This window comes from Oryctolagus cuniculus, chromosome 17, assembly GCF_051225735.1.
Source record: "Oryctolagus cuniculus isolate XC-2025 breed Fujian yellow rabbit chromosome 17, ASM5122573v1, whole genome shotgun sequence".
Classification (NCBI taxonomy): Eukaryota; Metazoa; Chordata; class Mammalia; order Lagomorpha; family Leporidae; genus Oryctolagus; species Oryctolagus cuniculus.
This window is the reverse complement of record NC_142883.1, coordinates 56,093,284-56,119,907: the sequence shown is the minus strand read 5'-3', so window position 1 is coordinate 56,119,907 and position 26,624 is coordinate 56,093,284. Positions and strand designations below refer to the sequence as shown.

Genomic DNA, 26,624 nt, shown 5'->3' with positions numbered 1-26,624 from the left:
AAAACATGTGTCAGAATGAATGAAAATAGTCAAACGTATGAGTAATAACAAAATTAGCAACTATCCTATTATCTGTGGTACAAGGAGAAGACTGCTAAAAGAAAAAGAAAAGGCCAAATTAGAATCCACAACTATTAGTACAAAAATATAACCAAAGCTAGGACTGTTATAAAGCCAAATTTACTAAAATTCCCCTTCCAACCTTTTACCCCCCCCCCAAAAAAAAAGACTAGAGCAAATTTACAGCTAGCCCTCTATTTAGTTTCATATGCACTGTAATTCACTTGAGAATGTTCAGATCCAGAATAGACAGAGGATCTACAGCTTCAAAAATAGTCTCACCTAGAATATTCTAAGAAAAATTTTGTTCAAATAATGAAAAGTGGCAAAAAAAAAAAAAAAGTAGGGCTCCAGCAACAATGAAGCTAAAGAAATTATATGGATGGGGCAGACGCGGGTAGAGCTGCTGTCTGTAGTGCCGGCATCCCATGTGGGTGCTGGTTCAAGTCCCAGCTGCTCTACTTCCAAACCAGCCCCCTGCTGATGGCCTGGGAAAACAGTGGAAGATGATCCTTTAGCCCCTGCACCGACACGGGAGACCCAGAAGAAGCTCCTGGCTCTGGATCAGAGCAGCTCCGGCCGTTGTGGACAACTGGGGAGTGAACCAGCGGATAGAAGACCTCTCTCTCTGTCTCTCCGTCTCTAACTCTGATTTTCAAATAAATAAATAAATAAATCCTTTTTTTTTTAAATTACATGGCATATTGTAAGGGTTAGGGACTCATCTTAAGAACAATGAAGATGAAGGCCTTCTACTGAAAAAAAAAAAAAAAAAAGAATAATGAAGAGACCACTGATAGGATCCTTTCTGACAACAGTACTGTGGCTACTAACAAGAGCGGCTGGTAGCACTCCATCCATGTGCCAGGGCCCATACTTCACTTACATGTCCAAAGGACATGAGCATTATTCTTACTTTCCATTTGAGAAAACTGGCACGTGGGAGGTGAAGTGCCTTTAACTCATGGTCACAAAAAGTTTAAATCTTAGCGAGATTCAAATCCAGGACTCCAGAGCTCTGGGTCTTAAGCATTATAATATTAAAACAAGACTTCCCACCTTGGACCACTCCTGGGCCACAAACCTCAAGCCATGAAAAAGTATGCAGGGTCACGCAATGCCCACCACACGCTTATCACACAGGAGGTTGTCCATTGTCTAACAGAACCAATGTATCCCACACATCCCGCGAATAAGCCCTGCTGTTCAAAAGAAGTTGGTCAGGCCGGCGCTGCGGCTCACTAGGCTAATCCTCCGCCTTGCGGCACCGGCACACCGGGTTCTAGTCCGGGTCAAGGTGCCGGATTCTGTCCCGGTTGCCCCTCTTCCAGGCCAGCTCTCTGTTGTGGCCAGGGAGTGCAGTGGAGGATGGCCCAAGTGCTTGGGCCCTGCACCCCATGGGAGACCAGGATAAGTACCTGGCTCCTGCCATCAGGTCAGCGCGGTGCGCCGGCCATGGCGGCCATTGGAGGGTGACCCAACGGCAAAGGAAGACCTTTCTCTCTGTCTCTCTCTCTCACTCTCCACTCTGCCTATCAAAAAAAAAAAAAGTTGGTCATTAACAATTCCTAGAAAGGCAGTGTTTTGGGTGGCAAATAGAAGTAGACAGGAGTGGGGAGTCCAGCACACCAAACATCTTCTATGGACCACTCTCTGTGAAATCTGAACTAAAGCCAAAGACGGCCTTGGTAGATGAAGTATGAGAGGTTAGGATCCAGCATAACGAAACAAAGGGCGATCCTAAGTTCATGCTTCATGACTTGAATTGTGCCAGACAACATGCTGAGAAATTCAAGCACTTCATTCTGAGTAATCAAAAGAGGTTCAAGAACGAGACACAGGGGCCAGCGTTGTGACACAGGGGGTAAAGCTGCCACCTGCGATGCTGGTATCCCATATGAATGCCAGTTTGAGTCCTGGATGCTCCACTTCCCATCCAGCTCCCTGCCTGGGAGAAGTAACAGGAGATGGCCCAAGTACATGGACCTCTGCCACCCACATGGGAGACCCAGAAGAAGCTCCTGGCTCCTGGCTCTGGCCTGGCCCAGCCCAGGCCACTGTGGTCATCCAGGTAGTGAACCAGTCGATGAAAGATGTCTCTCTCTCTCTCTGTAACTCTTTCAAATAAAAAAAATTAATCTTTAAAAAAGAAAAAGATATAACTATATGCTTGCGAAATGAATCAAGGCTACACACAATACTGATGAAAGGAAATTCAGCAGTAATTCAAAGACAGATCTGGGGTCCTTCTCCCTTTTAAAATGAATTTCAATTATTACAAAGTTTAATTTACTGGGTATCAAAATATTGGGGTAGGGGAGGAGAACGGACTGCATCAGAGGAATTCTTAACTGACAACTGAATTCTGAGTTCCTAAAACAGCTGAGCTCTTCTCTGGTCTGGAACTTTCACACACACTGTTCCTTCCACCTAGGATCCCTAGAGTCAGCTTTCCAGAGAGGCCTTCTCTGGCCATCTCAGGAAACAGAATGCCCTATTACCACCTATTACCTTCTGTCATGAAACCTAGCCTGTTACCTTCAAACACTTTTCTCAACCAATCATTTTCCTTATTTGCCTGCATCCTGTCTTTTCTCCTCCATCCTCTCAGGAGGGTAAGCTCCACCCAGGATGAGACTGTCCCATTCAGTCTTCCCTACACACTCAGCATTAGAGTACTGGACCTGGCACTCAGCAGATGCTCAATAAATATTTTTTGGAACAACAACAAAAATAAATCTGCATACCTTTTTTCAGGCTGTCAGCTTCAGTATCCCCTACAGAAAAGCTCCCAAACCTAAAATTATTTTTACAAGCTTGGTAAGTCACCCATTTTGGACAAGTCGCTGTTTTGCTGTTTCTTTTCTCCCTACCACCGATTAGCCTGTAAAACTGCAAGATCAGGAAACCCATATTGTACTTTATCTGTACAATGTGCTATGCAACACAGGGAGCACCCAATAACCAACTCCACTTGAATTAATTATCTTAGGACCTGCACACAGAGTGTCTTGAGCTCTGACATCATACTGTCCATATCTCCACACTGTACTTGATTTCTATTAAAATGATCTCATGGGGAGGGTGACAGGGATGTGAAGACAAAATCCTGTGTCTACTTCCTAAATCACTAACTATCCACTGTACCTGATTAGACACAAGCAGCCCTTCGGGCAGAGTTCGACCAAAAAGTTAACCATGGTCACACTGGCCAGCAAGGGTGCCTTTTAATCAGTTCTGCTAATAATTCAACATCAACAGTTTGCTAACGTTGTCCGGAGATTTCCAAGATCCTCTGTCTTAAAAAGAGCACTACTATTCGAAATTCCCCCTGGAAACTTGAGGAAATGGTCCCCAGTCGGCTCTCGGGCCTGGTCAGTGCACAACACCCCTTGTCAAGAGCCACACAGGCATTCCCAGCGCGGAAAGGCATTCATTAGGAGAGCTGCCTCGGTTGTCCAGGCACCACGGTATCACGTTGACCCCTGCCTTTCTACTTCCTGTATCTCTCCACTGAAACCGAATCCAACCTTCCTATTTCATTTTTCTGCATGCAACACTCACACACAAATCCCCGGCCTGCAACAAAATGCCTCTCCCAGGCCAATGGCTGTCTACCTACCTTACAGGTGGCACAGGCCTGGGCAACCACCCCACCCACCCACCTACCCCTCCCCGCTCCTCCCAGCGCACAGAAACCCTGCGAAAGTTTGGAAACGCAGGCTCCAACGGTACCGCGGGGCCCAGAGGTCGGCTCGGTGGTCCGGCTCCAGGCTGCAGCGGTGCCCGAGCGAGAACCAAGATGGCCCTGAGCGGGGCCCCACCGCAGGAGCCGGGGGCGCCAGGCCGGGGACGCCGCTGCTGCCGCCGCCTACCTGAGCAGCTGCAGGCACCCAGAGCCAGGCCCCGAGGCGCCTGCCGCCCCGCCGCCGCCCCAGGCCCGACGGGCGCCAGGTAAGCGGCGGCCGCGATGCGGGCGGCCGCGGGGGCGGTCCCGGGCCAGGTGGGCCCCGCGGGCCCGATGGGGACGCCGGGCAGGGCCGAGGGGCCGGGGCCGGGGCCTGGGCGGGCGAGGGTCCGCAATCAGGCCGAGCCGGAGGCGGCGGCCGGGAGCGGGGCGGGAAGCAGGGAGAGCAGGAGGGCTCGCGCGGGCAGCTCCGGAGGCTTCTTCAGCCGGGTCCGGGGGCGTCCGCGGCCGCTCAGGCAGGCCGCGGCGACGCCGACGGCCGCGCGAAGGGGCCGGGGTCGCAGCGCGGCCGCGTTCCTTACCCTGCATGCTGCTGACGGCCGGGTGGCCCGGCGCCGGAGACCCTACGGGGCCCGGGGTGCCGCTGCTGCTGCCGCCCCCGGAGCCGCCGCCGCCGCCGCTCGGGCTCGGAGCCGCCATTGTTGGAAGTGAGGAGCCGAGCGGCGCCGCGGCGGCTGCAATGCAGCAAGCTCGGCCTCTCGCAGGGCCGAGGGGCGCGGCGTGCGCCCGCCTTGGCCACGCCCCCGGCACGCCCCCGGGCACGCCCCCGTCCTGGCCTGCCGCGGAGCCGGCTCCAGATGCTCCGGGCAGCGCAGCCTCAGCCGCGGGTCCGGGAGGGAAGAGGGCGGGCGGAGGTCGCGGGCCGGGGCCGCGCCGGATTGCGGAATGCGGAGCGCGTGTGCTTTCGGAGGGGAAAGGGCGGTGCGTGCCTTTCATCATTCCCACGTGAGTCTGTGGTCCTCCCTGCCCTCAATCTTGGAACCCCACATCGGGACAGTAAAGCTGACCCCAGAAACCGTGCCTCTTGTCCAGTCCGTGACACATGGCTTCCAGAGAGGAGTTAGCTATAAAGCTGTGGCTCTGGCCTGCAGCTCCCGTTCAGCTCAGACATATAGAAAGTTCATGGAAAAATGCAAGTAAAGAATGGGTCTGTTTGGTGCGAAAAAACATACATATTTGAGGGGCCGGCGCCCTGGCTGTGGCATAGCTGGTAAAGCCGCTTCCTTTGGAGCCGGCATCCCATATGGGCACCGGTTCGAGTCCCGGCTGCTCCACTCTATCCAGCTCTCTGCTGTGGCCTGGGAAAGCAGTAGAAGATGGCCCAAGTCCTTGGGCCCCGGACCGGGATACGGCCGGCCCCGGGCCAGGTGGGCCCCACTGGCGGAGGGGGGCACCAGGCAGTGCTTAGGGGCCTGTGCGAGCTAGAGCCCAGATTCCTTGGTGGAACATGGCCCAGGTGTTTGGGCCCCTGGACCCACATGGGAAACCCAGAAGAAGCTCCTGGCTCCTGGGTTCAGCTCAACCCAGCTTCAGCCGTTCTGGCTATTTGGGGAGTAAACCAGTGGATGGAAAACCTTTCTCTCTGTCCCTCTGTAACTCTACCCTTCAAATAAATAAATAAATAAATAAATTTTGGTGCAAAACATATTAAAATGTATGTGTAGTTAGAACAGCTCCGGCTTGTTGCAGCTATCTGGGGAGTGAACTGGCAGATGGGGGACCTCTCTCTCTCTCTCTCTGCCTCTCCTTCTCTCTCTGTGTAACTCTGACTTTCAAATGAATAAATGAATCTTTTTATTTTATTTTTTATTTTTTGACAGGCAGAGTGGACACTGAGAGAGAGAGAGAGACAGAGAGAAAGGTCTTCCTTTGCCGTTGGGTCACCCTCCAATGGCCGCCGCGGCCAGTGCGCCGCAGCCGGTGCACCGCGCTGATCACCTGGCTGGAGCCAGGTGCTTCTCCTGGTCTCCCATGGGGTGCAGGGCCCAAGCACTTGGGCCATCCTCCACTGCACTCCCCGCCACAGCAGAGAGCTAGCCTGGAAGAGGGGCAACCGGGACAGAATCTGGTGCCCCGACGGGGACTAGAACCCGGTGTGCCAGCGCCGCAAGGCAGAGGATTAGCCTAGTGAGCCGCGGCAATGGCCTTAAATGAATCTTTTTAAAAAAAATGTATTCTGGAGGTGGGCTCAGTAGTGGAGATGCCACTTGGATACCCATATCCCATATTGGAATGCCTAGTTTTTTTAAAAAATATATTTATTTATTTATTTGAAAGAGTTACACAGAGAGTGAAGGAAAGGCAGAGAGAGAGCTTCCATCCAGTGGGTCACTCCCCAAATGGTCGCAGATGCTGGCACTGCAGCCAGAGGTTTCACCCACTGTGCCACAGCACCAGCCCCAGAATGGCTGGCTTTGAGTCCCTGCTCTGCTCCCATAATTCTAGCTCCTGCTAGTGCAGGCCCTGGGAGGTAGCAGGTGATGGCCCAGGTAGTTGAATCACTGCTATCCATATGGGAGACCTGGATTGAGTTCCTTCCTGGCTCCTGGCTTTGATCTGGCTCATTCTCACAGTGAACCAACAGATGGAAGATTTCTCTCTCTTTCCTCCCCCTCTTTTGCCCTTTCAAATAAGTTTTAAAAACAAAAGAAAATGAAAAATGTCTTCTGATGGTGCCAAATGTCTCCCAGAGGATAAGTTTGCCAGTGGCCATGAACCTCTGATGCTTAGTATCAATTTGTAGTACATTTCCTCATTTTTGTTATATTCATGAATTGAAATTACATCAATCTGTCTCGGCTTCTCTCTCCCCTCTCTTGCTTACTCTCTTCTTTCTGCTCTCTCTCAGTTCCTCTCTCCTCTCACTCTTGTCTTCTTCTCTCCTCGCTCCTCTCCTCTCTCTCTCTTCTCTCTCTCTCTTTCTTCCTCTCCACCTCCTGACCTCCATCTCTGTCTCTCTCCCTTACATTCTCCTTCTCTCTCTTCCTTCCTCGCCCCTTCCCTCCAGCCTGCTGGGTTTTCCCAAATAAACCCTCTCCCTTACTCTGGTGTTTGGTGTGTTTTGTGACTATCTTACATCCCATATAAGCAACAGTTCAAGTGCTGGCTGCTCCACTTCTTATCCAGCTCCCTGCTAATTTGCCTAGGAACGCAGTGGAAGAAGGTTCAAGTACTTGGGCCCCTGCGACCCATGTGGGAGACCAGGATGGAGTTTCTGCCTCCTGGCTTTAGCCTGGCCCAGCCCTGGCTGTTTCAGTCATTTGGGGAATGAACCACTGGATGGAAGATAGCTCTGTCTCTCTCTCTCTTACTCTGCCTTTCAAATAAATATAAAAAAAAAAAGAAATTATATCAATCTACCTCTTTAATGCAAGGTAATGAAATTAAGCATATTGTCATTACCTTTGAAATCTAAATGAAATTATATTTTCTTTTTTATGTAACACACAATTACTTCTTTCTATGAGTTAAATGCACTTTTTAAAAAACAAGTATCTTTCTATATTTTGAAAAAAATATTGGAACAGCATATTATAAAGATCATGTGGAAAAAAAAGAAGCCAAAACAATTAAAAATATAAAAAGTAAGGAATTCTAGCTCTGCTAAATATTAAAATATTTTACGTCTAAAATGATTAAAACTTTGTGGAACTGCCACATAAATAGAGGAAAAGACCTCTAGTATAATTAAAGGTGCAATTTCAATTCAAACTGCAAAAACAGTGAACTTGAATTCATTCCTCAAACTTTAAATCATGAGTTGCAAAGGATCAAAGATTTTAGTGTAAAAGAAAAAAAAATAAGAAAACATGCAAATATAAGATGAGCCCATCATTTCTCAGGATGACATAAAGTTAGAAAAAGAATATTTTAAAAAATTACCTGGAATTTTTGTGACAAAAACCTAGTAAGCAAACTCAAAACAACAAATGGGGAAAATCATGTTTCAACTGATAGCCCAGTTTAGGGTTAGTTTTACTAATAAAGATTTCCGATAAATCAACAAGAAAAAGACCAACAAACTAATAGAAAATTGGCCCAAAGTTATCAACAGACAGATCCAGAAAAGGAACCAAGATGTCTCTTAAAAATGCAAAGATGGGGCTGGCGCCGTGGCTCACTAGGCTAATTCTCCGCCTATGGCGCTGCCACACCGGGTTCTAGTCCCGGTTGGGGCGCCGGATTCTGTCCCGGTCGCTCCTCTTCCAGGCCAGCTCTCTGCTGTGGCCAGGGAGTGCAGTGGAGGATGGCCCAAGTGCTTGGGCCCTGCACCCCATGGGAGAGCAGGAGAAGCACCTGGCTCCTGGCTTCGGATCAACAGCGGTGCGCTGGCCGAAGCAGCCACTTGGGGGGTGAACCAACGGCAAAGGAAGACCTTTCTCTCTGTCTCTTTCTCACTGTCCACTCTGCCTGTCAAAAAAAAAAAAAAAAAAAAAAAAATGCAAAGATGGGGGCAAGCATTTGGCAGAGCATTTAAGAGGTGGCTTGGATTGCCTGCATCCCATATCAAAGTACCTGGGTTCTATTCCTGCCTCTGCTTCCGGTCAATGCCCCTCCCCCTACCAGAGAGGCAGGGCTTGTAGCTCAAGTGGTTGGGTCCTTGCAGCCCACTTGAGAAACCTGAACTGGGAATTCTTGGCTTAAGGCTTTGTCCTTGCCTAAACTCTGCTGTTGCAGGCACTTGGGGAGTTAACTAGCTTGTGGGAGAGCTCCCTTTTCTCTGCCTTTCAAATAAATAAAATCTCTAAAAAATACAAAGATCCTCATTGTTACTCAGAAATAAAATAATGCAAATTAAACCAGTTGATTTCTCACTTATCCAACAGGCAATGTTTGGTAACATAATATGTTGACAGTGTGGGCAACTGACATTCTTAAACATTGCTGGAGTCCGCACATATTAGTGCGATCAGGGCAATTTAGTAATGTCTGTCCAAAGGACAAATATATATGCCCTTTAACCTAGAAATTATATTTTTCTGGGGCCGGCGCTGTGGCGCAGTCGGTTAATGCCCTGGCCTGAAGCGCTGGCATCCCATATGGGCGCTGGTTCTAATCCCAGCTGCTCCACTTCCAATCCAGCTCTCTACTATGGCCTGGGGTAGCAGTAGAAGATGGCCCTAAGTCCTTGGGCCCCGGCACCCGCGTGGGAAGCCTAGAAGAAGCTCCTGGCTCCTGATCGGCGCAGTTCTGGCTGTTGCGGCCAATTGGGGAGTGAACAATCAGATGGAAGACCTCTCTCTCTCTCTCTCTCTCTGCCTCTCCTTCTCTGTGTAACTCCAACTTTCAAAGTAAATAAATAAATCCTTAAAAAAAAAAGAAATTATATTTTTCTAGAAGTTTGTGCAGGTTCTTGCATGTTTGCAAAACGACATATGTATCAGGTAGTGATTATAGCATTTTTATGGTAAAATATTAGAATCACTCTAAATGTCCTTTAGTAGGAAACCAATCTAATAAATATGAAGGGGAAACTGTGCAGCTATAAGAATGAGAAAACTATTTGTGTAGTGATAGGCAATAATTGCCAATACTTGTATATGTTGTTGGGTACAAAAAAACAAATAAAGAACACTGTGGCTAGTCTGCTACTATTTGTATAAGAAGAGGGGAAAAGTGTCTATAATATATGCATACTTGTCCAAAATTTATTTGAAAGGATACTCAAAATGCTAAAAAACATTTGTTGTCTCAAAGGAGAGAAACTGAGTGATTGCTGGATAGAATTGAGAGGGAGACCACACTATTTGGTAGCTTACAAGTGAATGTAATAATAATGATAATCAATTAACCAATATGCAACTACATCAGGAACAGTGGTGGTCCTTTCTTTTTGTTATTGCAATCAGCTTATAAAACAGTTACAGGGACTAGCCTGATGGTGCAGCAACTTAAGCCACTGCTTGCACCTGGGAAGGCAGCAAAGGATGACCTCAGTGCTTGGGCCCCTGCCAACCACATGGGGGATCTGGATTGAGTTCCTGGCTCCTGGCTTTGGCCTGATCCAGCATTGGCTGTTGTGGACATCTGAGGAGTAAACCAGCAGATGGAATCTCTCTCTCTCTCTTTGTCTCTTCTACTCTCTCTGTTGCTCTGATTTTCAAATAAATAAATAAATAAATCTTTTTTAAAAAGTTATAAAATAGTATTCTATGTTCTCTTAAGAGTTTCATTTAAAAATCTTCAGAAATAAAAATTTTTTGAAAGGTCTGTTTTATAAAAAAAAATAGGTATTTTCCTTACAAATATATTTTTTCTCTTTAAGTCACCAGAAAATAATTGTACTCATTTCTGTTTTAAGCTCAGATTCAACTTGAATAGCAAAGAACTATAAGATATATCTGTGAATAACCATGGAAGAATTCATTCAGTAAACATTTCTTGCTTTTTCATGTAGTAAAATTCATAGACAATGATTTTTTGCTTAAACTTCTTCACTGATTCTCATTCAGCCTGAGAATAAAGTTCTGTGAAACTGTCTTTACTCTTTTCTTTCTGCCCATTCTAATGTATTCTCAAGAGGTACCCCAAGTGAGCGTTCACCCTAGTTTTGGTCTATTGTAGTTTATGAAATCCAAGCCATCTACACAGTTAAAAGAAGTGACGCCCTTAATTTCTCTACCACCCTCTATCCTGATCTCACATAGACAAGGCATATTTTAGGTATGTTTTTCTACTATTACATAAGTCTGTGTGCTGAAATTCTTTTTTAAAAATATTTATTATTTATGTATTTGAAAGGCAGAGTTACAGATGGAGAGAGAGAGAGAGATGTCTTGTACCCACTGGTTTACTTTCCTATATGGCTGCAATGGCCAGAGCTGGGCCAGACTGAAACCAAGAGCCAGGAACTTCTTCTGGGTCTCCCATGTGAGTGCAGGGGCCCAAATACTTGGGCCATCTTCCACTGCTTTCCCAGGTGCATAAGCAGGGAGCTGGATTGGAAGTGGAGCAGCCAGGACTCAAACTGTTGTCTAATGGGATACCGGCACTGTAGGTGGCAGCTTTACCCACTATGCCAAGGCACCAGCCCTGTGTACTGAAATTCTAGGAATATAGTTTTAGATAGTTTGACAGTTTTCAGGAAGCAAAGTTGAGGGATTTGTTAGGGCTTTTCTCTCCCTCTCAGTCAGGTAGGAGAGAGGACACACAAACTTAAAATCCCAGTAATACACAGTACAGAAATGGATAGAATCGGACCACAGGATTATGTTTTCTGGAGATCAGAAAGATGCAGTTGGAAATAAAAAGAATGTGGCTGTCCTGCCCACAACACTGTCCTCCTGGAATCCTGAGTGGAGTAGATAGTTCTGGGAGTGGTGTAGGAAATCCCAGGCTCACACATCTCTTTGAATATGTCTGTTTTCAGGTGTGTGGAGGAAATCCAAGATAATTCAGTGGAATCTTCCAGAAAAAGACCAGATCCTGGTTTACAAGTGAGTACAATCCTAAGAATCTGTCTCCTTTTCGCAGACAGGGCTTGAGGTGGGAACTCCTGCCTTCTCTCTTCCATTTCCACCTGGGAACAGTGACAGAGATCTGTTTTGCTCTTGTGCTCATTTGGCCCCATTTCTCAGGGCAGCCACAAGTTCAAGTACGAGGCTCCTGGTTTTGGACCATGGGGTCTGAGTTTCAGTCCTAGGAATGTAGTGACAGCTTACCCCAGCTAAAGTCTTATCTCTTGACCTTGGCCAATTCCTTAGGATTGCTCTCTTGGGATTATCCTGAATGATAGAGATCTTGGGGAGACAACAGTTCCTAAATGCATCTAGTGGAAGCAACATTCTGATGAGCAAGCGGTGAGTGTACTGTAGCATGAAACTTTGCCTCTTCCGCTGAATACCTGTACTGGCACTCAGGCCAGTACAGTGTAGGCATTCCCAGTGGGGGCTGAAGTCCAGAATCCAGAGGTGGACATCTGTATTAATCAGCTTTTCATCGATGTGACAAAGCAGAGAGAATAGGTTTATTTTGGCTCACGGTTCTGGAGGCTTGTAGTACAGGGTCAGGCAGGCCCCATTGGTTCAGCCTCGAATGATAGCATTCTTGCTGGTAGAGTTCCAGGGTGGCACTGAGCATCACATGGCACAAGTTGGCATGTATGGCAGAAGAATCCCATGGCAAACCAGGAAGCATAGAAAGAGCCTGGGCCCAAACTCAGGCTTTTATAATAACCTATACCAGAGCTACCTTCTGAGGGCACATGTCGCTCCCCGTCTTCATGGAGGAACGACACAGGACTCTGCGCTGTTCTTCTGTCTGCTCGGCCCTCCCCGGGTTTGCTGCTGGTTCTTCCCGGGTTGGCTACTGACCCTTCCACCTCCGTGGAAGGGCGGTTCCCCCTGCCACTTTCCCCACTTCCGCGGGGGAGCGGCACACCGCCGGCCGGCTCTCTCGGGGGCTGCACAGGTGTTCCCCTTAGATGTTCCTCTTAGATGTTCCTGGTGCATGCCGTCTCTCTCCTCCTTTATAGTCCTCCTCCGCCAATCCTAACTCGGCTGCCCACACGCCGAGTACGCTGCTCTCCTCCAATCAGGAGCAGGTCCTGCAGCTTGTCAAGTTGGTGAGAGGCAGCTGGGTAGAAGCTGTTGCCTCCTCTCCCAGCGCCATATTGTGGGAGAGCAGATGCATAGAATAAGTCTTAATTCCAGTAACTCAGTCCAGTCCGGGTTGCTCCCAACAGGCACACCCCAACTGATCTACAGAACTCCCCTGGGGCTACTTCCTAAACATCATAATAAGGGTTAATTTCCCCCTCTTGGTACCATTAACAAAAGACTTTGGGAACCAAGCCTTTAAGACAGAGGCTTTTGGGGTACTTTCAACATCCAAACTGTAATAGCATGGTCAACCTCTCAACTCTTTTGTCTTCTGGAAAATATTACTGAGCAGTTTTGCTCAAATGCCTTCCAGGGCCAAGTGGTTTACTACTATAAATACGCAAGGAGACCTGATTTAAAGAGGTGGTCAGACTTAGGGTAAAGTGCCAGTCGTCTGCATGGCTAGAAAGCATCACAATTCAAAGCAAGAATTTTGAAAATTGCGCTTGTTACGCAAAATACAGGCTTGCAGTTTCCATCTTCTGGTTTGGAGGGTCTGTCTCAGCATCAGAGATGAGAACGGATCTCGGATAAAATGCTGTAAGTTTTCGCAAATGTATTCTTTGCCTGATTCATGGTCACCAGCTTTTTCCAAGATGGGGCTTCTGTGTTGTGCCACTGGCTACATGCTGCTGCTCCGTATAACTCCGTGAGCAACCCAAAGCTCTTCAAAACTTTCTAGAACAGACCACTGGTGCTGATTAACTTTATTTTCTTTCTGTTCTCCTAATGCCACATAATGAATAGGCTACATTCTGGAAAATAATTAAAGAAAAAAAAAAACCAACACCCTGGCATCTGGTTATTCTCAATCCTTTTCTCTCTGTGTGTTCCTCAGTGTTCAGGCCCTTTGTGCTAATGAGCAGTGACAGATGAGTCACCAGTCTTGCTGCCTCTCCAAGGGGAAGAAAACACTCGCTTCTGTGACTGATCTGAGGGACCTTCAGAGCCACCACATGCTCCTGGAAGCTTCTCTCAGAGGGTGGTAAGTTCTGTCTGAAAAACAGAATGAGACAGAGCCTCAGTGTGGGCAAGTGTCCAGCCATCCCCAGCAGCAGGCACCGGGGACAGATGGGCTCCACACTGCTCAGTGCTCATGGGGGTTTCAGGCATCCTGGCCGTCAAGGTGAGGTGGATGTCACGGACCCAGCAAGTGCAAAGTTGGCAGGGCCATCAGCCCAGCGAGAGGTCAGAGTGAAGGAGGACCATGCATAGTATAAATTGACTATAAGGTCAGCAAATGATCAAGATGAGGCACTTATGGGGCCAAAGGGGGAGAATTCTAGGTGGTGGAAGATTTGGGGGTATATGGAGCCTCCTACCACATTCTAAGATCATACCTGGATAGAACTCTAAACTTCAAAGGGCCTCTGGGCAGTGACCATTATAAGGAATCACTGAAAGAGTTCAAAGCCTTCCAAGTTTGCTCCTGAAGGCTGGAGCTCTTTTTCTGGAAGGAACAGAAGCTTGAGGGGGTGGGGGAGTCAGCATATCTGGAAAGTGTAGGAGGGGTAAGAGTCCAGCACTGTGGGGGCCTCTGTGGCTGAAACCCAAGCTCCAGTCTTGGTGGGGGAGGGACAAGCTCAGAGGCTTAATATAACCTGTGTGTGTGTGTATCTATTACATATACATATATATACACACATGCATCACATGTATACATGCAAACCTACTTGAAACATATACATACATTTGTATTTTACACACATATACCCTAGTGTAAATACATACACACATACATATACATATGAAAATACTTCAGAAAGTTAATGGAATTACAATTAAAAGACAAGTCTATTTTGATGTAAATGATTTTTGGAATCTGTGCCTAGTTTTTTCTTTTTTTAAGATTTATTTATTTGAGAGACAGAGTTGCAGAGAGAGAGAGATCTTACATCCACTGGTACACTTCCCAAATGGCTGCAACAGCCAGGGCTGGGCCAGGCTGAAGCCAGGAGCCCAGAGCTTCTTCCAGGTCTTCCAGGTCTTCTTCCAACCATCTGCTGCTGCTTCCCAGCCCATCAACAGGGAGCTTGATTGGAAGTGGAGCGGCCAGGACTTGAACTGGTGCCATGTGGGATGCTAGTGCCGCAGGCAGAGGCTTAACCTACAATGCCACGTGTAGGCTTAACCTACAATGTCAGCCCCTCTGGTAGACTCTTTAATACTTAAAATTTTGGTTGGATTGGATGAGCCTGGTATTGCTGTGATTTCCCAGTGTATCTGAACAAGTAGCTAAGACAGAAGTATAATTCTACCATTTTCTTATTTGCTTGTGCCTGGTATCCATCAGCTTTTCACTCCTACAACAAAAAACCTGAGGAGACCAACCTTATAAAGAGAAAAGGTTTTTTTAGCTCATGATTTTTGGTGGCTCAAATTCAAGATCAGGCAGTCCCATAGGCCTGGATCTGATGCAGACTGTGGATGGCAATGGTGGAGCTCATGCAGGGTGAGGCTCATGTGGGGAGCCAGGCAGCAGAGGGAGAGGCTGGGTCCCACGTGGACTTTGTCGGCAACCAACTCACCTTCCCAGGGCACACTCCTAGTGGCCTAAGGACTCTCTCACTAGGCCCACCTCCCAACACAGTAACTGGATTATGTCTCCATCACCCAAGTGCCAGTAACATATGGCTTAGGGGTGTGAGATCAGGAGCCACAGGTTGTTCAAACCACAACATGCTGTCATCTTCAAACTGAGATTATTTTGCAAGAGGTTTTTAAACGTATGTGAAGTCTATGTGCCCATTTTGTTGGGGTGACTTAGTTAAAACTAGGTAACATAGGCCGGCGCCGCAGCTCACTAGGCTAATCCTCCGCCTAGCGGCGCCGGCACACCGGGTTCTAGTCCCGGTCGGGGCACCGGATTCTGTCCCGGTTGCCCCTCTTCCAGGCCAGCCCTCTGCTGTGGCCAGGGAATGCAGTGGAGGATGGCCCAAGTGCTTGGGCCCTGCACCCCATGGGAGACCAGGAAAAGCACCTGGCTCCTGGCTCCTGCCATCGGATCAGCGCGGTGCGCCGGCCGCAGTGCGCCGGCCACGGCGGCCATTGGAGGGTGAACCAACGGCAAAGGAAGACCTTTCTCTCTGTCTCTCTCTCTCACTGTCCACTCTGCCTGTCAAAAAAAAAAATAAATAAATAAATAAAAAATAAAACTAGGTAACATAATCCACAAATGCACTGAATCTAACACTTGTCAACTTCAGTCTGTCTCAAGATGTTGGGAACAAGGACAAATATGGGATGTCATTGTCACCTGCTCCTTGGCTTGCACCTCTTCCTCTTCCCTTATGGTACCTCCCACGCCGTGACTAAAGTCTGTTCACCATATGTCAAAGGTGACCAAATGGAGAGCTAGACTGTGCATTACATTCAGTACTGGCAAAGCTGAATTCCTTCCTCATCTCTCCAGGACTATGCACTTAGAAGCTTAAAGGAGTCTGCCTTCACATGCAATGACTTTTTTTTTTTAAGTTTTATTTTTTATTTATTTAAAAGGCAGAGTTACAGAAAGAGTTTCCATCCACTGGTTCACTCCCCCAGTGGCCTGGGGCTGGGCCAGGTTGAATCCAGAAGCCAAGAGCTTCTTCTGAGTCTTTGACATGGGTGTAGGGCCCCAAGCACTTGGGCCATCTTCTACTGTTTTCTCAGCTGCATTAGCAGGGAGCTGGATCAAAAGCAGAGCAGCTGGGACTCGAACCAGCTCTGTGTGGGATGCTGGTGTCACAGGCAGAGGTTTAATCTGCTGTGCCACAAGACTGGCCCCGCAATGACTTTTCAAACTTAAAGAGAAGTCATTAATGCATTTGAGTAAAATACCCATACCTATAAACATTTGCATGAGGTATGTGTGCAGTGGTTGGTCATTGAAATTCTAAAAAGTCTCAGATTGAGAACTCTTTGTCTAAAAGCATTTTATGTCTTCAAAGTGGAATTTTGTTGGGTGAGAGAAGCAACAAGATTTACCCACAACTTTTTTAAAAAGATACAACTTCATAACGTAAGCCAGGTTTGTGTTCCCTTGTGTCACCTGTGGGCAATAGAGGAAATCATTTTCCAGCCCTTCCTGAATTGTCTTGAATGTTTTCTAAATCTTTTCCAGGACATTCCATATAAAATAAGATCAGTGATATGTTAGCACTCCTTTTTTTTTTTTTAAGATTTATTTAATTAATTGAAAGGCAGAGTTACAGAGAGAGAGAAGAAAGAGAGAGACAGACAGGGAGAGAGAGAAAGATCTTCCATCTACTGTGTTTACTCCACAAATGGCCAGGGTTGAGCCAGGCAGAAGCCAGGAGCCAGGAGCCTCTTCCGGGTCTCCCAGATGGGTGCAGGGGTTCAAGCACATTTTCCAGGTGCATTAGCAGGGAGCTGGATTGGAAGTGGAGCAGCTGGGACACAAACAGGTACCTATATGGGATGCCGGCATCTCAGCCGATGGTGACTTTACTCGTTACACCACAACACAGTTTTCAGGGCTCCTCTTAACAAGGGGGGAAAAAAAATCAGAGTTACTTTCTTGCTTAATTCTCTAAATATTCTCTAAATATCCCGCAGAAGATAATTCAGGTTCCTACTGCCACAAGGTGAATCACTATTGCTCCATTGAAATCAGCGTGATATAAACCACCTCTTGAAGTCAGAAGGAGAGAATTGGAAATTGGTTTCTGTTCCAATCTCCCTCCTCTGCGTGGCCCATTTGCCAGTAATTTCCATAAGCCTATGGCTGATGTCCTCCACTGATACATGTGTTCCTTTTACCTTGAATCAACATGAATCTCTCTCTCTCTCTCTTTCTCTCTCTCTCTCTCCATTGAATGTGCCTTTTGACATTTCCATTGCTAGGTTTCAGAAAATTTTGAGTGAAATAATTGATCTGGCCCTTAACAACCTCATACAATTAAACGTCATCCTTGGTATTAATTAAACCTTGCACAATCCTTAAAACAGCTTTCTCCGTCTATTCTGCTGTATCCTGGAGCTAATGCAACACAGAGAGAGGGACAATGTGAGATCTGGAGCCAGAACATGTAGTTTAGGGGCCGGTGCTGTGGCATAGCAGGTCAGCCTCCACCTGCAACACTAGCGTCTCATACTGGGCCAGTTTGTGTCCTGGCTGCTCTGTTTCCCATCCAGCTCCCTGCTAATGTCTGGGAAAACAGTGGAACATGGCCCAAGTGTGTGGGCCCCTGCACCCACGTGGGAGACCTGGAAGAAGCTCCTGGCTTAGGCCTGGCCCAGCCCTGGCCATTACAGTCATTTGAGGGGGTGAACCAGTGGTTGAAGATCTCTCTGTCTCTCCTCCTCTCTCTGTAACTCTGCCTTTAAGATAAAAAATAAATAAATCTTTAAGGGGTTGGCCTTGTGGTGTGGTGGGTAAAGTCACCATCTGCTGGGCTGGCATTCCATATGTAGAGCAGCCAGGACTTAAACTGGTGCCCATAAAGGATGCTGGCGCTGCAGGGGGAGGATTAACCTAGTGCGCCACAGCGCCGGCCCTGAGATGTTTTCAATTCCTTTAAATATCACACAGGGACAGGACACTTTATCATACTGACAAGTTCTTTTCTGCTAATTGCCCAAGATTGAAGTTCCAGATGTGGACATGATACTTTGGTTAATGCAGCTTAGCATCACAAAAATGGGTGTTCTAGCCCAGCACAGGATGCCCGGGAAATGGGTGAAGGTGGATTCTTGCACACTAGAGAGATAGCTATGGCTATCATGCCTGTAGGAAATGATGTAGAACCAGGGCTGCACGTGGCTTAGAGGGACGCCCACATCCCATATCAAAGTGCCTGGGTACCAGTCCTGGCTCTGCTCAAAAAATCAAATGATGTGGAACTGAGCACGGGTGGAGGGAGTGAGACAATCGTTGAGAGACAATGTGGTAAAACCAAATGACTTGGCGAGTGTTGGCGGTTGGGAGAAGGAAGAAGGGGAAGCGAGGAGCTGAAGAAAAATGGGAGATGAGAGATAAGGGGAAAAAAAGAGGATACAGAGCTGGGAGGGAGCTTGGCTTCTCACCAAGGCCCAGGAAGTGCAGAGCTGGTGAGCATTGAGGAGAAGCAAGACAGAGTAAGGCTGGGCACGTTTCCAGGGCAATTGTCACAAGTCCCAGAGAGGCGAGACCCTAGGGGAGACCCCGGGAGGGTGCAGAACGGCCGTTTCGGCTGCGGGTGACTGGGCAACTGTGTGCAGCGCTCGCAGCGCCTGGCCTACTGCGTGGGACTGGGCAGGCGCGCAGTGTCTGCTGGATGACAAGCGAAGGCACGCAAAGAGCTTGAATGAACGGAGGAAGGAACGAGAGTGGCGTGGCCGAAGGACCCGCCCCGCCTGTCGGTTGGAGGATCTGGGACAACACAGCGGGGCGGGGCGGGGCGCGGCAGCCTCACAGCCAATCGGAGCCTCGGCTTCACTTCCTGCCCCGCCCCGACGCCGCGCGTCGCTTGCCGTCCGCCAGCGGCGCGCGCAGCCGCCCAGCTCCCGGAAGTGCGCCTGGAGCCGGCCCCGCGGGCTGAGGTGAGCGCGGGGGCTGGGCGGGTCTGGTCGTCGGCCGTCCGGTTATCGGACCTGACGCCGCCCGCGTCCGCGCCCTGCTCGGCGGGACCCCCGGAGCCAAGGCGGGATCAGCGGGCCAGCGCGCCGTTGTGCCTGGGGAGCGCGCGCGTGCGCGCGCCGAGATGCGGCGAGTGCGGGGGAGGGGCGCCCCAGGCTGCCCGTGGACTCTGGGAGTGGGGATGCGTGACCCCAATCCCGACTTGCCTTCCCCTTGCCCTGGGACCCCCGGGACGCGCTGCCCTCCTCTAAGGTCTGAAAGTAGGCCTCGGGCAGGAAGCCCTGTCGCCCGAGTGCCGGGGTGCCGGGTGGAGCGCGCCTCCGCCGCGGGCAGCTCTGCCAGGCGCTCCCCTCGGCGGTTGGGAGCGCTCCTGTCCGAAGCGCAGGCTTTAGAGCTTCCTGGGTTTGACTCTGGCCGCCCCTCGTGAGGGGCTCAGAGGTTGCTGATGGGTAAAGGCCAAGCTTGCAGGGTGCCGGAGGGTGAGAAGCAGCGGGAACAGAGGCTCCGGGCGAGCTGATGCTCACCCTGGAACAGTCACCGGGTCGTGGGTCATTGATACGGAGTAAATATACCTACGGAATGCACAGTTGCAATTGCATTCTCGTTTGTTACAGCTTTAACAAGCCAGACAGGTAAGCTGTAGTAAGTATTAAAGCTTTAACAAGTATAGCAAGTGTACATTTGTGGGGGGTGTGTGTGTGTATAATTAATTAGTGGGAGTAGATTCTCATGAAGTCATTGGGGTATAAACCCATAAGCCTTCTATAAAGTATTTTAATTTTGAATAATAGAGACATTTTTTCTTAACAGTATCCGAAAGTATACTCATTGCAAATATTGGATTTAAAGATTTATTTATTTGAAAGGCAGAATTACAGAGGGGCAGAAGCAGAGAGGCCTTCCATCCACTGGTCACTTCCCAAATGACCACAGTGGCCAGAGCTGGGCCAATTCGAAGTCAGGAGCTTCTTCCAGGTCTCCCACATGGGTGCAGAGGCCCAAGCACTTGGGCCATCTTCTACTGCTTTCCCAGGCCACAGCAGAGAGCTGGATCAGAAGTGGAGCAGCCAGGAATCGAACTGGCATCCAGCTGGGATGCTGGCACTGCAGGCGGTGGCTTTACCCGCTATGCCACAGCACCAGCCCGGGATTTAAATATAAGACCTGTAGTTATCCCTACATGTGGTTTCTCCTGTTTATCTAAACTACTTTTTTTTTTATTCAGGAACCACATAAATTTGAGCAAGTTTACAGATGAGTTCTTGCCCTCTGAAATTTTTCTTAGATAGTGAAGGAGTTTTGTACCCATATCCACTTTTAAATAGATGCTTGTTTGAAGCTGTAGCTCTCATTGTAAGTTGTGTTTTAGAGGCTTGTTACAGTGTGATATGCTGAGTTTTCATTGTCATTATCATTCAGTATAAAGATATATTTGTGGGTTATTTAAGAGTGTTAACAATTTCCACGAATTGGAATTTTGCTAAATAACTTATGGACTAATTTTTTAAAGTTTTTTTAAAAAAGCTTATTGGAAAGGCAGAGAGTGAGTGAGAGTGTGTGTGAGCCTGAGAGTGCTAGCTAGCTCGCTCTCATCTGCTGGTTCACTCCCCAAAGCTGGGAGCTGGGAACTCAGTCCAGCTCTCAGGGACCCTGCTACTTGAGCCATCACCTGTTGCCTCTTGTTGTACACATAGCAGGAAGCTGAAATTGGGTGCAGAACCAGGACCCAAACCCACACATGTGAGATGTGGGAATCTTAACTGCTGTACCAAACGCCCAGCCCTGTTGCTTTCTTTTTATTTTATTTTTCCTTTTTTTAAAGATTTATTTACTTGAAAGAGTTACACAGAGAGAGAAGGAGAGGCAGAGAGAGAAAGAGAGGTCTTCCATCCGCTGGTTCACTCCCCAGTTGGCTGCAATGGCCGAAGCTGTGCCGATCTGAAGCCAGGAGCCAGGAGCTTCTTCTGGGTCTCCTGTGTGGGTGCAGAGGCCCAAGGACTTGGGCCATCTTCTACTACTTTCCCAGGCCATAGCAGAGAGACTGGATTGGAAGTGGAGCAGCCAGGACTCGAACCAGCGCCCATATGGGATGTCAGCACTGCAGGTAGTGGCCTTACCTGCTATGCCACAGGCCTGACAATCTCTGCCTTGCAATTATAATATTGAGTGTGTTTATATTTAATGTAGTTGTGATGGGTAGGTTTTAGCCTACCATTTTGCCTTGCTTTCCATTGGACTTTTCTGGTTTTCCTTTCTCTCTTGCTCATTTCCTATCATATTTTGGATTACTAAGTATTTTTTAATATTCATTTTATTTATTTATTTTTAGCTATACCTGTACCTCTTTGTATAATTTTATAGCTAACAATGACAGCCTTAATTTACCAAATTTACCAGAGTTTACTTTACCAAGGTCTGCTTTAGTGTTGAATCACTTCATACCTCACAATTCATCTTTCTCATTCTCCACATCTCACTTAGCACCTTCACACTCCCCATTCCCACCTGACACTCCCCCATTGCCTGCTTCCCCCTTTCCACATGGCAGTTCACAAAAGTAATGATGTAACAGCAGGTTAGTTCTGTTTACCTCCTCCTTGGTGCTATCTTAATAGCTTTTACTTATATTGTTTTTGCTTTTAACAATGAGCTGCCTTTTAAGGAAATTATGAGACTAAAGAAAGCATAGGGGGTGAACATCTGGACTGGAAAGCCCACATCCCATATCAGAGTGCCCGGATTCGAGTCCTGGCTCTGCTTCTGATTCTGGCTTCCTGCTGATGTACCCAGGGCACAGCAGGTGATGACTCAAGTACTTGGATCCCTGCCACCCCTGTGGCAGACTTGGGGTGTGTTCTGGGTTCCCAACTTCAGCCTGGCCCAGTTCTGGCTGTTGTAGGCATCTGGGTAGCAGAAGGAAGATATCTCTCTTTCTGTCTCTGTTACTCTGCTTTTCACATAAAATGAAATAAATGTAATTTATTTTAAAAAAGGATAGTATTTTATATTTCTCCAGCATATAGTGACCATTTTTGGCGTTCTTCATTCCTTTCTGTAGATCTGAGTTTCCCATCAACCACAAGAATGTCCTTTTGCATTTTTTACAGTACACATCTGTGGGTGACAACTTCTCCTGATTTATCTGAAAACTGTATTTAAACTCTTTTATGAAGGGTTTTTTGCTGGATATAGAATTCTGACTGCAGTTGTTTTTCTAGACTGTACCTTTGTTTCTTTTTACAGTTTCCATTCCTCTGTCGGGAGTCTGTCTCTTTTCCCACTAAAATTTGATCTTTAAGCATCTTGTGCTATGTTGGAGTTTGTTTCTCTTGATTGCTTTTTCTTTGACTTTAGGTCCCATTTTCCCATCCGTCTAGAATTTTGACTTGCGTCCTTGGTGTTTCGGATACTGCTTTGCAGATGCTGAGGTCCCAGTTATCTTCCTTTGAAGAGTGCTGATGCCTCTTGTAGCAGGCAGTTCAGTTACTTACTGCTCTTTGTTTTGTTTTCAAAAATGTGTTTATTTATTTATTTGTTGGACAGAGTTACAGAGAGATCTTCCCTGGTTCACTCTGCAAAGGGCTGCAATGGCCAGGGCTGGTCCAGGTTGAAGCCAGGAGCCCGAAACTCCATCCGGATCTCCCACATGGGTGGCAGGGGCCCAGGCATTTGGGCCATCTTCCACTGCTTTTCTAGGCACATTAGCAGGGAGCTGGATGGAAAGTGGAGCAGCCTGGATTCAAATTGGCACTCTGATTTGGGATGCTGGCATTGCAGGCATGCTGGTGTTGCAGGTGGTGGCTTAACCCACTCTTGCCATCTCCGTGATCTCTCACCATTTGCTTTTTTTCTTTATTTTTAAAATTAAAAAAAAGAAGATTTACTTATTTTATATGAAAGGCAGAGTTGCAGAGAGGCAGGGGTGGGTAGGTGGGTCTTTCATCTACTGGTTCACTCCCCAGATAGCCACAATGGCTGGAGCTATGCTGATCCAAAGCCAAGAGACAGGAGCTTCTTCCAGGTCTCCCACACGGGTGTAGGGGTCCAAGGATTTGGGCAATCTTCTGCTTTCCCAGGCCATAGCAGAAAGCTGGATGAGAAGTGGCACAGCCGGGTCTCAAACCAGTGCCCATATGGGATGCCAGAACTGCAGGTGGCAGCTTTACTCACTAAGCCACAGCACCAGCCCCCAGAACAATTGCTTTTAACTTGTGTAAGCTCAGTTGTATGCTTTGGTAAAGCAGGTCTTTAGAAAGTAAAAGATGTTGGGGCCGGCACTGTGGCGCAGTGGGTTAAAGCCCTGGTATGAAGCACCAGCATCCCTTATGGGCACTGGTTCTAGTCCCAGCTGCTCCTCTTCCGATCCAGCTCTCCACTATGGCCTGGGAAAGCAGTGGAAGATGGCCCAAGATCTTGGGCCCCTGCACCCACGTGGGAGACCTGGAGGAAGCTCCTGGCTCCTGGCTTCAGCTCCTGGCTGCAGCTCCAGCCATTGTGGCCATCTGGGAAGTGAGCCAGCAGATGGAAGACCTCTCTTTGTCTCTACCTCTCTCTCTAACTCTTTCAAATAAATTAAAAAAAAAAATTTTTTTTTTGACAGGCAGAGTTAGACAGTGAGAGAGAGAAAGGTCTTCCTTTTTCCGTTGGTTCACCCCCCAAGTGGCTGCTATGGCCGGCATTGTGGCCGGCATGCTGTGCTGATCCAAAGCCAGGAGCCAGGTGCTTCCTCCTGGTCTCTCATGTGGGTGCAGGGCCCAAGGACCTGGGCCATCCTCCACTGCACTCCCGGGCCATAGCAGAGAGCTGGCCTGGAAGAGGGGCAACCGGGACAGAATCCAGTGCCCCAACCGGGACTAGAACCTGGTGTGCCGGCGCCGCAGGTGGAGGATTAGCCAAGTGAGCCGTGGCGCCAGCCATAAAATAAATCTTAAAAAAAAAAAAAAGAAAGTAAAAGATGTTTCGCAGTTCCTTCTTAGTTGATAAAATTAGACCAACAGTCCGGGTCTAGCCTGCGGATCGTTGGAGGCTTGGTTTTAGGGTTTTGTAAGTGTTGGGGGTGGGAATGGGTCAGAAGAGCCTGTGCTCTAGGGTGTGGTATTTACTGCTAAAGTAGAGCCTCTTTGGTATCTCAGGGTGCTTTGGGCGTTGAAGAGATCTGTCCAGTCTGGATGGTTAACAACTCCAGCATCTCTCATACTGGTTGGCCTTCCATATCTGTTTTGTTCTCAACCCTGTAGCAGATGCTCTTCATTAAACCTTGCGCTTGTATCTTGCTTGTATGCAAGTCCAACTCCTTGACACAGAGTCTGGGAGGAAAGCCCATGCAGATTTCTGTCCCCATCCCCACAGCGCCCCCAGGCTCTCTTCTTCATGTTTACAGCCACTTCAACAGCTCCAGATTCCCGTCTGTGCTTAGGGAGACTCTCTCGGGCCCTGCGTGAGCTCCACCTCTTGCCCTGTGGTTGGGAAATTGTCACCTAGCAGACAGCCATGGTCACGTGAGGCTGACCGCACATTTCTCTGCTCCCAGGAACTACAGTGTGCCTTTCCTGTTGTCTGGCTCTTGGAAATGTTTGCCCACAAAGTGCTTTCCTTCTCTGGTGTTGTAGTTGTTTCTAGCAGGTGGTCTAATCTATATTACTGGTTACTCTGGTGTAGCCAGAATCAAATTCCTCAAATGCGTATTTATTGAGGACTTAAAGTATGTCACTCTGGCATACCAAGTGCCACGTGAATATTTGAATGAGGTATGTAGGGTTTTTTTAAAAAAAATAATTATAAATTTAGTGAGGTGCACATAAGAAATGTGGTATCACATCAGCCGCTTTTAGCTCACTTCTTTTGGACCATGCGGGGGGGGGGACCTTTTTTTGGATGTAGGTGGAATTATTTGAGTGAAGTTGTAGGGATGAGGACAATGCTTATACCTCAAGAAAAGAGCCAGTTATTAAAAGCTAGAAGATTGTTCTGGTCTGTGATGATTAAGCACACACCCAAACTGATTGCCATGAGTGTTCAGGAGAAATGATGACTTCCAGCTCCTTCGTCACTTTTAAGAATTATCCCCAGTAACCTAATATCAGTTAACTAGAATTACGTATTGCATGATCCTTTAAAGTACCTTCATATAACTTTGTCATCTAATATTTGTTTTTGCTCTATTGTTTGATGTCTTTTAAATTTCTAAAATTCACTTAAAATTACTATCACTTGGTTTAAGGCCATAGTAGTATTTTTAGGTAGTTAATATTTGTTCTAACCTATCTTCAGGCTCAAGGTTGAAAGTCTCAGATGTGATTCATTTTTTATAAATTTCCAAATAGAACTGTTTTTAGCATGGCATCAAAACAGGGCACATGCAAATTTTTTTGTACCCCTTGGAAGAAATTTATTCTCTGTAACCTCATATTTAATATGGAAGCCTCTGTTCATTTCAACATTAGTCTTTATTCTTAGCTCGTGAATGTCTGTCCAGCTTTATTTCTTAATCTCCAGTTTTGAGAAGAAACCTTTTTCTGGAAACCGACTAGTGAAAATGCTTTCATAGGGTGTATTTTGTTCTTCTGAGTGGTCTGGATATTTGCAGAGAGAAGGTTATAAAATAGATAGGGTCATGGTGGCTGTTTCAATACAGTATCAGTACTTTGCTTTGTGGCTTCAGGTTTGCAAAGTTTCAAAATAGAATAATGTATACATCTAGTAGTTTCCAAAGGAACATATCACCTTCAGGGCTCCTCAAATTTGAAAACTTTCCAAGCAGAATAATGTATTTATTGAGTAGTTTCATAAGAAACATAGTTGCCTTCAAGGCCTCTCAGATAAGACACCTACATTTTTTTCTTTCTGAAAATATGTCCCTGTCTATTTAGCACTCAATCTTATTCGTTCTTTAGCATCCCTGTGAAGACCTGGTTCTCACAGTTCCACCTTGGAAGCTCTTTACCTCACAGGACCTGCAAAGCCAGACGATGCCCATTGACCTGGGGCAGGCCCTGGGCCTGCTGCCATCCTTGACAAAGGCTGAGAACTCCCCATTCGCTGGACCAGATGCTGCCCCTGAAGCTGATCTCTCCAGCCCTGAGGCCGCACGCCAGCTCTTCAGGCAGTTTCGTTACCAGGTGATGTCTGGGCCCCACGAGACCCTGAGACAGCTTCGGAAGCTCTGTTTCCAATGGCTGCAGCCGGAGGTTCACACCAAGGAGCAGATCCTAGAGATCCTCATGTTGGAGCAGTTTCTGACCATCCTGCCTGGGGAGATCCAGATGTGGGTGCGGAAGCAATGTCCAGGCAGCGGAGAGGAGGCGGTGACGCTTGTGGAGAGCTTGAAGGGTGACCCCCAGAGACTTTGGCAGTGGGTAAGCAAGGGGCCTGATGACCTGGGAGGGAAGCACAGGGCTCCTCTGGGATCCCATCATATGTGTTGGCTTCTTTCCTGATACCACTTATGGCACCAAATGAATGGGCTTTTCTACACCAACAACCAGTTTTTTTCTGTGTCCTACAAATAAGTTGTCTTTGATTATGACAGTATTTGGAGTTAGCATAAATCCCACAGGTTCACAGGAATGCCCCAAACTTCAGATGTCAGTTGCAAGTCTCAGGGACCACTTATACTTCTGAAAAACCATCCATAAACTTGGGGGTTCCCACAGTTCCC

At 47.7% G+C, this 26,624-nt stretch overlaps 2 protein-coding genes across 10 annotated transcripts in view; one reads left to right on the top strand and one right to left on the bottom strand.

Moving 5' to 3' along the window:
- The window catches only part of MAP2K4 (mitogen-activated protein kinase kinase 4), a 122,140-nt gene extending 117,576 nt beyond the window's left edge, over window positions 1–4,564 (bottom strand). The window contains exon 1 of one of the 4 annotated variants that reach the window (XM_017348962.4): window positions 4,330–4,564. In XM_017348962.4, coding sequence (XP_017204451.1) covers window positions 4,330–4,447 — 118 coding nt within the window. In that variant the 5' untranslated portion in view covers window positions 4,448–4,564. The remainder of the gene's footprint in view (window positions 1–4,329) is intronic. The other 3 variants (XM_002718920.6, XM_089317693.1, XM_089317694.1) reach the window with 3 other exon arrangements.
- ZNF18 (zinc finger protein 18) overlaps window positions 3,850–26,624 on the top strand; it is a 39,999-nt gene continuing 17,224 nt past the window's right edge. Inside the window, exons 1-4 of one of the 6 annotated variants that reach the window (XM_089317690.1) lie at window positions 3,850–4,014; window positions 11,178–11,244; window positions 13,247–13,393; window positions 25,861–26,322. In XM_089317690.1, coding sequence (XP_089173816.1) covers window positions 25,936–26,322 — 387 coding nt within the window. In that variant the 5' untranslated portion in view covers window positions 3,850–4,014; window positions 11,178–11,244; window positions 13,247–13,393; window positions 25,861–25,935. Of the gene's footprint in view, window positions 4,015–4,737; window positions 4,754–11,177; window positions 11,245–13,246; window positions 13,394–18,808; window positions 19,600–25,860; window positions 26,323–26,624 lie in introns of those variants that run through there. The other 5 variants (XM_051824478.3, XM_008270714.5, XM_070061402.2 and 2 more) reach the window with 5 other exon arrangements.